Below are 16,289 nucleotides of genomic sequence, written 5' to 3'. Positions count from 1 at the left end.
TTTCAGAAACCCATAAACCAAATACTTTCAGTTGTTAGTCTAAACTACAGTTTGTATAGGAGAAAGACACAAAGAGCAGGGACAATGCCCCCCACCACACACATACCTTTAAGAAGATGCTCCAAAAGATATTTTCACTTTAAATATTAATTAGAGGGAACTTGAAATTTCACAAAGATAAAGGCTTCAGGGACAATTCTAAATGTGACATGAGTTGAGCACTTCCCAGTTGGTGAAATAACTATACTACAGCATTACCAACATAATTTTCATATCTGTATTAAATAAACTTCAGAACTCCAAATATGTGTTGTGAACATTACTATGTATATTGTTTTTAGTGAAATTCCAAGGAAGTTTAAAAGAAAATATGTTTTCAAATGAGGAAAACAATAAGCATTACAAGATGCTTGTTTATTTGTGTTTTGAAGATAGTCTGATGCATGGAGAATACTCCTCAAAGAAAAATATTTTCATAAAATTTTGTTATGGAACTTACTTGCAGTTAATAAGAAAAAAAAGTCTCCTCATTTCTCATACTGCAGCCCATGACCTTCCCAACAAAATGTTCCAATATGAACCAGCTGCCTTGATAACAGAACTCAAATCTCCTAGGACTATAGCAGGACTTTGTGAGAAAGAAAACCATTGCCTTCCTCCGAATCCAATCAAAACCTGAATGTACTGTATAAAAATAAACCAAGGTCATCATTATTTCTTCTCATTGTGATTTGGCTTGCTTTCAAATTGCATACCCTGTATATCTGAAATAACTGCACCGCCTCTATTAACTGAGTTTGACATCACTTTAATCAATGTATCTTTTCAGAATGAAAGGCAGAAATGTCAAGTTCTTCCTATTATAAATTCTTTTAACTCTCTAATCTGCATTAAATGAAAGGCTGTCTTTGAGAAATAATATAAGCTTTAAAGAACTATAACTTTCTGTGATTTTATTTTAAAATGTAACTGGGAAAAGAGTAAACCACAATGAGTTTTTTTTCATAAAGGTGATTTCCATGAAACTTCTAAAGTTTAAATCTCAAAACTGTTCACTTACTTTGGTCCATAATAAGATCCCACCTAACTTTGTATTATTTTTCTTGAAAGTTTTTCCTCTTTACAATTGTACAATGGTTGGCTCCATAAAAGGTAGGTTTGCTTTTTCTTTCATGCTCTCCTATGCTTCAGTGTAATGTGTAAAATAGAAAATAAAAATCCTGAGCAGATATGATTTTTTCTATCATGAAGAAAGATCAATTTTCATCTAGCCTATTTTAAGTACTCTGTGATTTAAATGCAGTTATGCCTTTTTATATAAACATACATACTTTTACCAAAATATGTTCTTTGTATTTGCAGCCAAAGAAATATTTAATAAAAGCCATGATAAATCATCTTTATAAGTTATGGAAATATTACAGTAGAAGGTGGACTGGAGAGTTTGGGAAATCACTTTGTTTTACTCTTGTGATAAAGCCATGATGAAAAATAATGAAACAGAACTTAAAAAAAACCTAGAAGACAAGGAAGATTCTAATCTCTTTTATTAAACCACACAAGTGGTTATGAACTTGACAATTTGTTTCACATAACTTGGATACAAGGATTTTAAATGAATACTTCAGAACAAAAGAAGAAGCTGTATTAATATCTCTCTCTGCCTAACTTGTGAACTGATATTTCAATACCATTTAAGTTGAACAGTATCAAGCAGTATCTCTTTTTCTTAAATAATAAAAATTTGTCAGAACACTTTGCAGTCTTTTTTAAAGTTTGAACTATTTTATGACATTATTGTATTTTTCCACAATAATGTCATGTAAGTAGACACAGAAAACATATTTAATTAAAAATTATACTAGCTATTTAGATCATATATATCTTTTTCATAAAGTTCAGAGTTAATCTCTGCAAATGAAATCCACAAGATGACTACTAATTAGATCAAAAGTTAATTTGCATCATTTAAAAATTGAGCAAAATGTAAAATGTATGATGAACAATTTGAATGATTCTTTACAGTGCAACATCTGAGTAGTTCTAAACATAACCAACATTCATGTTCACAGAGTGATCTCTATTAGAGCATAGCTATTTGTTTTTCAGTGGTGATTTGGAAAACTGAATTTAAGTGTCAGTGTAGTTCTTGAGACTCTGAGAACCCAGTCCTAGGCACCACCATAAAGCACAAGAAAAAAAAAAAAAAGAAAAGAAAAGAAAACGAAGGGAAAAAAGAAAGAAAAAAGAAGCATCAATTTATTCAAATAACAGTATGTTGTCAACCAACAAAAGTGCATTTATAATATAAACTAGTGACACTTCATTTCCTCTTAACAAATCAATTGCCATGTAACATAAATATGACCTGAAAGTTTTAAAACATAGTATCACTGGGAACTGGAGGTGATTATGCTTAAGGGAAGATGTGAGAAACTACTAAATGATATCAGTCACATGTAGAACCTAGAGAATTAAAATTCATGAACTAGGGAAAAGTAAACAGTCAACCTGCCTCTAAGACTTTGGGAGAAATATAGTAGTTATCAGTGTGTGTGTGTGTGTGTGGGAGGGGGGGCTTTGTTGTTGGGAGTGGTGAGGAACTATGCCCCATTATCTTATAATCTTGTTAATCACTAGTATAATAAAAAATGTGCCACCACTAAGTCTACCAGGACATGTGCCCTTCCTCCAAAGCTGTTTCATTTTTTTTTCAAATTCTAAGAAGTTAAAATGTTACTAGAAGAGATTACCTTATTTCACTCCAAAGTTATTGTTGTGCTATTCTTCCTAAATGTTCCTATACACTGACTTATGGTTTAATTTTTCAGATAAATTGATCATCAATAGACCCATATGTGAATATGTATTCCAAATGCCAATAATATTTACACAATATTGGTAAGTGGGATGGATTTTGTTTTTCAATCAGGAAGAAACACCAGTAATCACTAAACTTTCTGTAAAATAAAAATTATTTAAAAAATTACTACAAAATCTGGTAGCATCTAGCATGATCTCTCTCTCTCTCTCTCTCTCTCTCTCTCTCACACACACACACACACACACACACACAATCTTCACTACTTTCTAGGACAAATAATTTTCAGAAGCTCAACTTCTGATTCTTTTCCCTGAACTCTGAAGGGTTATTTATTTGGAAAGATTTATTTATGTCCTTCTTAAGTTTAGGTAGTATCCTCATATGTATTTCCAAATGACTATAACCCACAAGTCAAAGGCAGACAAAAACGTTATTTTCATCCATGTCTTTGGGACACACAGCACTCCTCATACATTATTTTTATTTATTATAGTGTTGGGCTACAGTCATTTTGAAATGTTTCATTAGTCATCAGACTTTCTTCAACAAATAGTTGTACTTTACATAAAAGATAAAATGAAAAGCTAGGTTATTATAGACGTGAAGCAACAGGATAACATTGCTCTTAAACATGATTAGAAGTAAGTCCTCATGCTTTCTTCTCAACCAAAGTGCCTGGTCTTTTGCCAGCAAAGACTGTATCATTATTTGAAAGAATCCTTATGATATTCTATAGAAAAGAGTATTGAAAATATCAAAAGTAGTGTGAGATAGGAAATCTTATATGAAATACGTATCAACGCTGTACTTAGCTTCCACTCATCCATCCCCACTTACTTTATTCTTTGTCCTCCACATGATATGCTAGGTTAAAATTTTCTAACTGACGACACACATGTTCATACAGAATAATTGGTTCATTGAGAATAAAATTCAGGTCACTACCTTATATGGAAAAACTGCAAAATATAGAATATTCAAGACAATAATGCAGATTCACAAATGATTTTACAGCAATTAACAGGGGTTGTTATAAGTACTCCAGGCCAGCCATGTATAGTCTATTACTTCAGTGGTCTCTTAAATAAGATTGACTATATCTGAAAGCAAAAAAAATTAAACTATCTAACTTCTAGCCCCCCCCAGAAGTGTGCACACACCTGCATAGACATGTCAGTGCAAATAAACTATTTAGACACACTCACAAACTATTGCAATCATTTAACATCAACCAATCTATTATAGTTAGTGAACTTGTCTAGAACAAAACTATGTCATAGTTAGAAAATAATAAGCTTTTAGTTATTTTGTACTTACAACAATCCTCTACTTCTTCGCACCAAAGCATTTAGGGAAAATATATGTATCAAGGCAGCAATAACAATCTTGGTAATGTTCTCCCAACTTTATTGCTCCGGTAGGTTTAGGAGGGATAAGAAGCTAATAAACTCCAGCAGTCTTTAAAAACAAGAACACTCCACAGTTTTCCCTATCCACTTCCCTCTGAAGCTAATTGCCTCCAAGAGCCGAGTCCTGGAAGGGGCCAGTGAGTGATCCCAACACCAAGTGAGTCAACATAGCAACTGATGCCAGGATTCAGTAGAGGCCCCTGGATAGTTCAAATTCCAGGACCTGCGCAGAAGCAAGGGACCCGCCTTCTCCCTCAAGTTGGTTTCCCATAATAGGATAGCCCATGGACACTACATATAAGGCTGTGCTTCCAGGATGGCAAGCCCTGTGAACTCAAATAATGCTCAACTGTGCTCTGATTAATATCCAAACCAGAATAGCACACTGGACAAAGTGCTTGCTTTCAAAGCCTTTAGGACATAAACACACTCTTCAGAACAACACAGTGTCACTTCTTTCTGCAACTTCTGTGTGCACTTCTAAAATAACACGGGGGAAAATCCTGATTCAGAATAGACTTGTAAATGCCTTTTCTTTCTCTTCCCTCCTCTTGACACCACTGAAAATTTCACTACACTGGAGAGAATGAAATAGCCAGAATAATCTATGCATTACTTGTGTATTCATTGTCTACAGCACTTAATTTCGACCCTGGGGACCCAATCAAGAATTAAGCATTGATGATGCCAAGAGTATAAATAAGAGAAGCAAGAGCCGAAGGCTGCAGCTGAGTTCTGAGGGAAGAACCTGTAAAGGTCTCATGGGAGAAGGTTTCTGCTGAAATAAAAAGCTTTCTTAGAACACAACTGAAAAATCCTCCTTCTACTACTCTTCCTCCTCCTATCCTTCCTCCTTCTACTCTTCCTCCTCCTCCTTCTCCTCCTCCTCCTCCCCCCTCCTCTTCCTCCTCATGCTAAGTTTCCATTGTAGCTTATGAGGAAACTACCAGAAAATTAATAAAATACTCTCTTCAATTTCATTGGGCACAACTGCTAAAGCACTATTCTCTGTCATCAAGTCAAAAAAATCATTCATTGGGCTGTCAAAATAGTTTACTTGGATAGTGTGCTGCTTTGTCATGTGTGTGACCCAGGTCTGAACCCAGCCTCCAACACAATGAAGGAAGCTTTGCTTTGGCACTCATCTCCCCCCGCCTCTCTCTTTCTTTCTCCCTCTGTTAAAAAGAAATACAAATCATTGAAAAAATAAGTGTTTAATGACTCTCAACAAAAGTCTTCTGTACTGTTAAATGAAGGCAGTGTTAAGGTGGTATCATTCAGCATGTTTTGTAAATCACTCTTTGAAAACCGAATCACCATATTTTTCTTATTTAAAAAAGTTTACTAGAGAGAAGGATAGTGTATGCTGCTCAGCTCTGGCATATAGTAATGCATGGTATTGAAACGGGGGCCTCTGGGGCCTCAGACCACAAATCTGGTACGCAACCTCTGTGCCATCTTCCCAGACCTCTTACTTTTATTTTTCAATGCAACAAGTGAGTCTATCATTTTAAGGAAGCACTGGCACCATTTTAGAAAGTTTCCATTTGAGATTATGGTAATTAATGCTAACATTATTTGTTCCAGTGCTTATACAATACTACTTGTTAAAGTGGCAGATTCATTTCCCCATGGTTAACCTTCAATTGCCTCGTACAAAAGTAAATTATAGCTACAAAGAGAAAAAAATGACATGGAGTCATACTAGGATGTTTACCTTAATAGGTAATTATACATTTTATATTTTAGAGTATCATCATCATCAACGTCATCATCATCACTACATTACCTTTCCTCCATCACCATGCTCTAACAAAATGCATATTAGGCTAGGGAGATAGCATAATGATTATGCAAAGAGACTTTCATGCCTGAGGTTCTGAGGCCCAGGGTTCAATCCCCAGCAGCACATAACCAGAGCTGAGCAGTGCTCTGCTAAAAACAAATATTAAACATATTAAATAAAACATAAAGTCCTATTTTGATTTTAGGTAGATTCATCTATATCACCATTCTCCAAAGTAGATGTAAAATGCTTGTCTCCACGTAGCAAGGAAGAGAAGGCGGGAACATAGAGAAAAGGTAAAATATGTTATATATAATATGCATAATTAGAGAAGTAATAGCCCATATCTACAACCTTGGGAGAACTACTGTAGCTTCCAAATAGAGGGAAAGGGGATACAGAACTCCAATGGTGGAAACGGTGCAGAATTATACCCGTTTCTTCATAATTTTGTAAATCAATATTAAGTCATAAATTAAAGAAATAAATAAATGAATAAAATGTTTGCCTCCAAATGCTGTCTTCATCTCCCCTACTTAGTGTGTTGGTCTAAACGTGCATGCAAACAAGTTCCTTAAACAAAGATGCTTAGGGACTAATATGAATCCAAATGTGCATGCTAATGTCAGCATTCCCCTGTGATACGGGGCATACAATCACCCAGAGTGTGCAACAGCTACAGACATAAACCCATGTCGAGGCTGAAGCATATGGACAGTTTGTCAGTGATATCTCTTTTCTATAAATCACTTTATTGGAGGAAATCATGATTTACAAGGTAGTTGTTACCAGTAATTTTCTTCTTTTTTATCATCATCAGGGTTGTCTCTGGGGCTCAGTGCCTACACTATGAATCCACCACTCTCAGCAGCCATTTTTTCCTTTTTGTTTTTCCTAATTTTTTTTATTAGATAGGACAGAGAGAAACTGAGAGAGGATGGGGGGAGAGAAAAAGAGAGAGAGAAAGAGAGAGAGAGACCTACAGAGCTGTTTCATAGCTCCTGAAGCCTACCCCTGGCAGGTGGGGATCAATGACTCAAACCAGGGTCCTTGCCCTTGGTAATATGTAAGTTTAACCAGGTGTGCCACCACCCGCCCTCCATCCTTCTCCCTCCCTCCCTTCCTTCCTTCCTTCCTTCCTTCCTTCCTTCCTTCCTTCCTTCCTTTCAAGACAGGACAGAGGGAAATGAGATGGCAGGGGGACTTAGAGAGGGAGAGAGAAAGACACCTGCAGAACTGCTGCATTGCTCCTAAAGCTGGCCCCCTGCAGGTGGGGAACAGGGCCTTGAAGGCTGGACTTTGTGTATGTTAACTTGTGCACTTAACCAGGTGTGCCACTGCCCAGACCTTTCCTCTTCCTCCTCCTCCTCCTTCTTTTTTTTTGATAGGATAGAGAGAAATTGAGAGGGGAAGTGGAGAGACAAAGGGAGAGAGAAAGACACACTTGCAGTGCTGCTTCATCTTTCCTGAAGCTTCCTCCTCCACCCTCCACCCCCCAGGTGGAGAGTAGGAGTTTGAATCCACGTCCTTCCTCAGGGTAATGTGTGTGCTCAACCAGGCACGCCACCACCCATTACCCTATCAGTGATCTTTAAAGAGTGTTATGAGAAGCAGTATCATATATGAGTTTACTACAAATGTAATCCGCATGAGTCTTGAGAAAAAAGATACTCTGGGATGGGGCCCAACACTTGTTTTCCAGGCAATATATTATAGATGATTCATATGAGTGACACATGCATAGGTAATCAGGAGCAATTTCTAAAAGACAACTATCTTTCCTAACTAAAAAAATAGAACTTGTCCTGGATAATATTTAAAATACAAAACACCAAGAGAACTGAATTCCTTAAGGCACAACCTAATTATCTTTCAGCCTTAGTCAATAATTAGAATTTTTTGGACACCTGTAAGAAGTTCTACATTAATATGGAATGTGGACAATTTCCTTAACGTCATCTGAAATGGGGTAGGAAGACACACTTAAAAGAGCTGGGAAGAATGAAATGTACACAAAATAAAGATCAGTCCAAATACTGTGACTTCTATTTGTACCTTGTCACTATTTTGCTGTGAACCGTAGTCATTTCTCATCTGTCCTCACAATAACTATACTGGGCAGGTTTAGAGGTCCATTGTACATATAATTGATCAAAATATAATCGGTTCAAATTATCAGTGGCTGGCAAGCAGGGTTTTAAGGACTTCTTTTAACCTCTAATTTTGAAATCATTATAAAGTCACAGAAAATTGCAAAGTATTAAGAGGTTACTCATATTGTTCATTACGTTACTCCAAATGTTGCTTTTTTACTTAACTATAATGCCATACAAAATCAGGCAAACAGGGGGCTAGGTGGTGGTGGACTTGGTAGAGAGCACATATTTCAATGCTCAAAGACCTGGAATCAAGCCCCAGGTCCCCACCTATGTGGGGAGGGAGCAGCTTCAGGAGCTGTAAAGAAGTGCTACACCTCTCTCTCTCTCTCTCTCTCTCCCTCTCCCTCTCTCTCTCCCTCTCTCCCTCTCTCCCTCTTTCCCTCCCTCCTTTTCTCCCTTTCTCCTTCTCTCCCTCTCTCCTTCTCTATCTCTCGCCACCTCTCTCTTCCCCTTTATCTCCGCCTTCTTTCTCAATTTATTACTATCAAGTTCCAAAATAAATAAATAAGTATCAATAAAATGCTTTAAAAACCCCAAGAAAGTAATAACATTTATACATTATGTGGATGTTCTTCTGATGATTTCTTCCCTATGTGTACATTTCCATAACCAATCTCAGGCATGATGCACACAGTCATTTTAGAAACACTACAACAACACATCATCACATTTCCATTTTCCCCTCCCTCCAATAACATTAGTAAGGAATAAAATGTAAGGTCCAATTTTATTCTAAAGTAATTCCCTTATTTACTATTATCTGAAATAGATGTAAACTGTCTTCCCCCACAAGTAATCAGCATTTTCTCTCTTGAGTGGTCTTCTTACACTCCCACTAATCACTCATTCCACCCGTTTGGCACTAATTTTCTTCCAGCACTATGATTTTTGACATTTCAGCAATGTTAGATAAATGGAATCATTCAGTACATAACTTTTTAAGACTGACTTTTTTTCTATTTAGCAATATGCCCTAGAGATTTATTCACATTATATGCATCAAAAGTATGATCATTTTTATTGCTTAGTAGTACCCCATGTTATGATAGCACTACAGGTTATTTAATCATTCATTGTAAGACATTCTGTTTCTTTCCAATGATTGGCTACTGCTAGTAAAGTTAAAACGTTTTTAAAACGTTATAAAACATTTTATAAAGTTGATCTGGGATTAATACTCAAGAATAAAACCACTGGGTGACATGGCAAATACAAGGTTACTTAAAAAGAAAAAAGTCAGGGGCAGGGTGGTGGCACACCTAGTTAAGCACACATGTCACAATGCACAGGAACCTATGTTAGAGCCCCCGGTCTCCCCTTGTGGGGGGCAAGCCTTGAAAATGGTGAAGCAATGCTGCAGGTATCTCTCTCCCTACCTCCTCCTTCCCTTTCAATTTCTGACTATCTCTATCCAATAAATAATTAAAGACAATATTTTTTTTTAAAAAATGTCAAGAGCCTGAGAGAGGGTTCAGTGTTAGGACACAAGATTTGCATACCCGGAATCTCAAGAGGGTACAGGTTCAATACCTGCATTGCTAGATGCAAAAACTGAGAAGTGCCTTGGTCTCTCTCTCCCATAAAAATAATTTTTTAAAAAAAAACTGAAGAAAAGGGATGGGTGATAAACCTGGGTGAGTATACACATTACAGTGTACAAGGACCTGAATTTAAGCCCCTAGTTCCCATCAGCAGGGGGTAAAATTCACAAGTAGCGAAGTAGTGCTGCAGGTCTCTCCCTCTCTCTTCTTTTCTCTCCTTTTATGTCTCTTACTTCCCTCTCAATTTCTCTGTCTCTATCCGAAATAACTAAGTAAAAATATTTTTAAAAAGTGAAAAAATACCTGCATTGGGCTAGGTGGTGGTGCATTCAGAAAAGTGCACTTACTGTTAGATGTTAATATCTCAGTTCAACTCCCTGTCCCCACCAGTACGTGGGAGTTTCATGAGCAGTGAAGCAGTGCTGCAGGTGTCTCCCCTTTTCTGTCTCTATTCTTTTCAATCCTTTAGTTGGAAAAAAAGTGCTGGAGACAGGAGATTGAGTCCTGCAAGTACTGTGCCCCAGTGATAATCCTTGGGGGGGGGGGACTAAAATAAAATAAAAGCACTTTCTTCAGAGGGACTGTTCTATTGTATATATCCACTGGCAATGTATGAGAGGTTTGGGTTTCCATAGATAACATAGAACTTAACATGATAAATAAACTGGGAAGAAACTATCTTAATCATTAAGATATTTATATGAAATTCACAAATCATTGATTTCGGGAAAAATAATTCCCGGGCTATTTTTTCTCCCCTTTGCTCTCCTGACTATTTCCCATCACACATACTTTTAAAAAAGATTTTATTTATTTATTCCTGAGAAAGATAGGAGAGACAGAAAACGAAATGACTCTGGTACATGTGCTGCCAGCGATCGAACTCAGGAACTCACTCTTGAGAATCTAAGACTTTACCCACTGCACCACCTTCTGGACCACCCCATATGGTTTTTGTGTACCTAATAAACCTGCTTTTTGATAAACCCAAGCAAAGCCCAACAGAAAATTTTACTTTTTCTATAATGCACCTCACTATTCATCTATTAAATTCCTGATATTAAGAATTGGTTACTATTAATATTTTTATCATTAATTCTCAAAAGTGCATTTGTAATAAAAGGAGCATAGTGAATCAACTGGAATAAGAACACATACCCAGAATACAGTATTGCTATGTGGAACTGTTATGCATGTACAAACTATTGTATTTCACTGTTGACAATAAACCATTAATCCCCCAATAAGGAAATTTTAAAAAAGACTATTAAAAAAAAAGAATACAGTCCAAGATAAAGGGAGAAAACAACTTGTAACACACATAATTACAACACTAAAAATAAAGCCCCCATAGGACCTTAACCTCAACTTGGATCAACAACTGTAGAAAATGTTCCATCCTCCTAAGAGAGGATGGACAACATACTCTATGCTACACCTGAGGAAGATAGGTAGATACTGGGGCAGCTTGGAATGTTCCTACTCATGACCACAGAATGTGAGCTCAGATCTACAGGGATGCAGAGGTCACATAGGCTCCTAAAGCTGAATATGGGCCCCAGACAACATCAAATTGATCGGGTTAACAGTCAACAGTATTTATACTCCTTTCCCATATTAGGGAGTTACTCCCTTCCCTGATCCAGCTTTCTGGTCCTTTTCCAGCAATGATATCACCTCCTCAGACAATAACTTGGATCCACCTGCATATCAGATGTCAGGCTCAGGGAAAAAAAGAAAAAAACTAGTTTAGCCACAGGCCCTTTTGAATATAACTAAAATATGCCTACTAGCTATCTACAAAATGGAGGACCCCCCAAAGAAACTCTTTGTCTATACTATTCCAACCTTTAGGTTCATCATTGGTCAACAATTTGTTTGGTTTTGTATGTTAACTCTTTTTTCAGCCCCCAGGTTCCAGATGCTAGCATGATGCCAACCAGACTTCCCTGGACAGACAACCCCACCAATGTGATGTGTCCTGGAGCTCAGCTTCCCCAAAGCCCCACCCTACTAGGGAAAGAGAGAGGCAGGCTGGGAGTATGGATCGACCTGTCAATGCCCATGTTCAGTGGGGAAGCAATTACAGAAGCCAGTCCTTGCACCTTCTTCATCCCACAATGACCTTGGATCCATACTCCCAGAGGTTTAAAGAATAGGAAAGCTATCATGGGAGGGGATAGGATATGAAGTTCTGGTGGTGGGAATTATGTGGAGTTGTACCCCTCTTATCCTATAGTTTTGTCAATGCTTCCTTTTATAAATAATAAACTAAAATAAAAATAAAGGTTGAATCCTGTGATTGTGGGAAATCAAAACCAACACATGTTAGAAGATTCTGAACTGTGGGATGAATTCTGCATCAAATTCTCATTTAAATCAATAGTACTAGGCCGCATAATTGATGTACATTCATATACCCAGTGTTTACTGGCACTAGATTTTCTACATTAAGTCTATAAGGTAAAATAATTCCTGTTCCTTGTCCCCAATGTGATCAAGTTTGAAGTATAGTAAAAGAAAATAATTACATTTTAATCTAGTCTACCACCAGGGCTCAGCATGCAAGTTAAATAAAGAAATATATTTAAAAAGCATAATGCATATATTAGTAAAGAGTAAGTTTCAAAACAATAATTGAATCTCTCATGTTAAGACTCTAGAAATTAAAGAGTAAACAAAAAATAAAATAAGCAGAAGGAAGGAAATAACAGCAGCAATCATTGAAATTGAGGAAAGAAAAGCAATGGAGAAAAAAAAATCAATGAAACAGAGAGCTCATTCTTAAAAAAAAGATATATAAAATTGACAAAATGCTAACAAGAGTAACAAACTAACAATTGGCAGCACAAGTTAACAATTTTGAGAATGAATCAGAGAATATCATTACAGATTTGACAGACATTAAGAAAGATAACAAGAGGACATAATGAAAAATTACTTACAAAAGATATTTGATAATTTATATGTAATGAGCCCAATTCCTCATAAAGCATAAACTACCATAAAGCATCTGATTATGAGACAGATTATTTAAATATCTCAATGCTTAATCATGAAATGGAACACATAATTCAGCAATTCTAAACAAATAAATCTTCATGCACAGGTTGCTTCAATAGAAACCATGACCAAAAATTTTCAAGAAAGATTATCATCATTTTGTTCCAGAAGTTTTTTCTAGAAGAAAATGACAATGATTCTGAATATATTTGATGACCCCACTAATAGCCAGATATCGAAGTCTTAAAAAACAGATTGCTCACAGCATATGAGAAGATTCTCACATCACTATCATTAGAGAAATGCAACTAAAAACCACAATGAGATATCATGTCACACCTGTGAGGATGGCCTGCATCAGATGGTAGGGGTATGTTCATTTTGTTTGCCCCTTCCAAGACAACCCACAGGTGGGAATTAAAACTTCAATAAAGCTTTTTTTTTTCTTTTTTATTTCATAGCAAGTGCTAATTTTTAAGTTGACAAACTTTTGGTCATTATCTTTTGGTCAGTATGTTACAAATGACTAAATGGCTCTTGGCAGAAAAAAAGGTTCCGTAGCCTTGGTTGACACTAACAAAATAAGGAATGGCAAATATTAGCTTACATTAATAAGAACGGAAATGGGACCAGGGGTGGCACACATGCTTGAATGCACATGCAAAAATGTTCAAGGAACCCAGTTCAAGCCCCTGATCCCCACTTGTATGGGGGAAACTTCTTGAGTAGTGAAGCAGTGCTGCAGGTGCCTCTTTTTCCCCTTTCCTCTCTACTTCTCTGTCTCTATCCAATGCATAAATAAAATAAAAATATTATCAAGGATAGAAACAAGCACTGGAAAGAATGTAGAGAAAAAGGAACTCTGATACACTGTTAGTGGAAATGTAAACTAGTGCAGTCCCTATGCAAAACAGTATGGAGAGTTCTTAAACAAATAAAAAATGGAAATATATTATGATCCAATAATACCTCTCTTAGGCATATATCCAAATGACACAAAAACACTTAAGCAAAAGGATATATACACCCCATGCTCACAACTTTACTATTTGCAATAGTCAAAATAATCACATGTATTGCCCTTCAACAGATGACAGCATAAAGAAGTTATGAGATCTATATTCAATAGAGAACTACTCTGTAACTCAAAAAGATCTGATATCTTTTGGGTGGTAAAATGGATGAACCTGGAGGTGACTATGTTGAGTGAAATAAGGAAAGAGGTGAGAAATGACTGTATGGTTTTGTTCACATGTGCAATACTGATTGATGACTGAAGCAAGTGACTTCTGAAATCAGTAGCAGCCAAATTTTCTTTTAGATTTTATGAGAACCATGGTGGTATTCAGAGAGGAAGGGTAGGTACAGGACTCGGGTGGTGGTTGAGGGGAATTACATACACAGATATGTGGATGTGAAAATATACCCCTCAAGACTCATAATTTTGTAAAAAAAGAATTCTTTTTCTTTTCTTTCTTTCTTGTTTTGTTTTGTTTTGTTTTGTTTTGTTTTGTTTTGTTACCAGAGCACTGTTCGGCTCTGGCTTATAGTGGTGTAGGGGATTGAACCTAGGGCTTTGGAGCCTCAGCCTTGAGAGCCTGTTTGCATAACCATAACACTATCTACCCTCCAAAGAATAATTATTTATGTAATATAAATTAAGAAAATTCAACAATATATAAAACTGGAATGTGGAATCTGCTTCAGCGATGGTTTAATATTTAAATCCCTATTGTAATGCTTCATCTTGTTAGCATGTTAAGAAAAAAATCACATGATATATTATAATACATGGATGTATTATAAGCATTACAGTAACTATTCAATAAATACTTATTCCACAAATGAGCTCTTTGTACAAACAGGAAGGGAGCATCCTCTCCTTAATGATTATATATAAAAGTGCTGACATAAACCCAATTGTAAAATTAGTACTGACCAGTAAAATACTGAATGTTTTTCTTTAACATTGTCAACGAAGTAGGACAGTCCATTATCAACACTCTGAATTCATGTAAAACTGGGAGTTCTACTCAGGGTAACAAGGCAGGAGAGAGATATGAAACTAACATATAAGGGGAAAGAAGACAAAACTGTAGGTAGCCAGGTGGCTCAGAAAGCAGAGTACATGTTCTCAAACAGGAGCCAGTGAGTTTGACATCTGTTACTGCATGCAGCCAGAGCAGTGCTCTCATCTTCCCCACGCCTCCTTCTTTCTCTGACTTACTCAAGTGATAAATATGTAAATAAATAAATCTTTTTGAAGGAGATATAAGGCTGTGTTTACAGGCAGAGGAAAATGAAAATTCTAAGCACGATTAAAAAAAATCAAATATAACTCATAAGTGAGTTCATTGAGGTAGCTTAATACAAAACAAACATGCATAAATCAATTTATCTCCATAGCCAAACAGTCAATGTGTGGACACTGAAATTAAAAATATAGTACTCTCCCTCTCTATCTCTGCTTCCCTTCTCAATTACTCTCTGTTTCAATAAAAAAAAAAAAATACCAGGTTGTTGGAAATGCTATAATATATTTTTTCCATAGAAAAATACATCGGAACTTTTCAAGAACCCAATAAATAAAATTTACAAAAAAATACCATAGAACCCCACTAATTCATATAAACAAATTAAGTGTTAATCTAACAAAACATATATTGAACTTATATGGTGAAAACAACCAAATGCTGTAGAAAAGAACATTCAATACTTAAATAAATGAAGAAACACAGTGTGCTAATAGTTTGACAGACTCAACATAGTAATAATAATTTCCCCATATTCACAAGGCTAGACATACACCTTCCATATGACCCAGGAACTCCTCTCCTGGGGACATACCCCAAGGATTCCATAATGCCCAACCAAAAAGATGTGTGTACATCTATGTTCATAGCAGCACAATTCATAATAGCTAAAGCCTGGAAGGAACCCAGGTGCCCAACAACAGATGAGTGGCTGAGATAGCTGTCTTTTGGTGGTGGGAGTGGTGTTTATGTACATTCCTATTAAAGTGTAAACATTATTCTTCTTCTAGCGTTTGCCCTTCTTCCTTAGCCAGTCAACAGCGTCAGGTTGAGCCTGATGTAAAGTTTCGAGACCTCCTTTGAATCTGGAGAGGTGGCAGTCGTTGACTATGTGGGTCATAGTCTGTCTGTAGCCGCAGGGGCAGTTCGGGTCGTCTCTGGCTCCCCAGCGATGGAACATAGCAGCGCACCGGCCATGGCCTGTTCGATAGCGATTGAGGAGGGCCCAATCATAACGTGCTAGGTCAAAGCCGGGTTGACGCTTGCAGGGGTCTGTGATGAGGTGTTTGTTCTTTACCTCAGCTGACTGCCAAACCACTATTAATTAATATGAGAGGGGGAAATTGATCATATGTCTAGAACTCCTTACAACACAGACTGAGTCTTTGTAATACATAGGCTGTCTTTGATATGTTCTCTCCCAAAAGCCTAGACCAGGGAGAACAGAAGCAACCAATAGCACAGCTATATACAAGATGCTGGGTACTATACCCCAAACCCTATCAAAGGGACTTTCCAAAGTTAACCCTATCAC

The 16,289-nt window shown here is 36.7% G+C and overlaps 1 protein-coding gene across 7 annotated transcripts in view; it reads right to left on the bottom strand.

Annotated features, from left to right (window-relative positions):
* DMD (dystrophin) overlaps nt 1-4,389 on the bottom strand; it is a 2,449,111-nt gene extending 2,444,722 nt beyond the window's left edge. For all 7 annotated transcript variants that reach the window (XM_060182733.1, XM_060182732.1, XM_060182735.1 and 4 more), the window contains exon 1: nt 4,142-4,389. In XM_060182733.1, coding sequence (XP_060038716.1) covers nt 4,142-4,172 — 31 coding nt within the window. In that variant the 5' untranslated portion in view covers nt 4,173-4,389. The remainder of the gene's footprint in view (nt 1-4,141) is intronic.
* Nucleotides 4,390-16,289: the final 11,900 nt, after the last annotated feature.

This window comes from Erinaceus europaeus, chromosome X (genome assembly GCF_950295315.1).
Source record: "Erinaceus europaeus chromosome X, mEriEur2.1, whole genome shotgun sequence".
Classification (NCBI taxonomy): Eukaryota; Metazoa; Chordata; class Mammalia; order Eulipotyphla; family Erinaceidae; genus Erinaceus; species Erinaceus europaeus.
The sequence above is the reverse complement of the archived record's forward strand: the minus strand, read 5'-3'. Positions and strand labels throughout refer to the sequence as shown.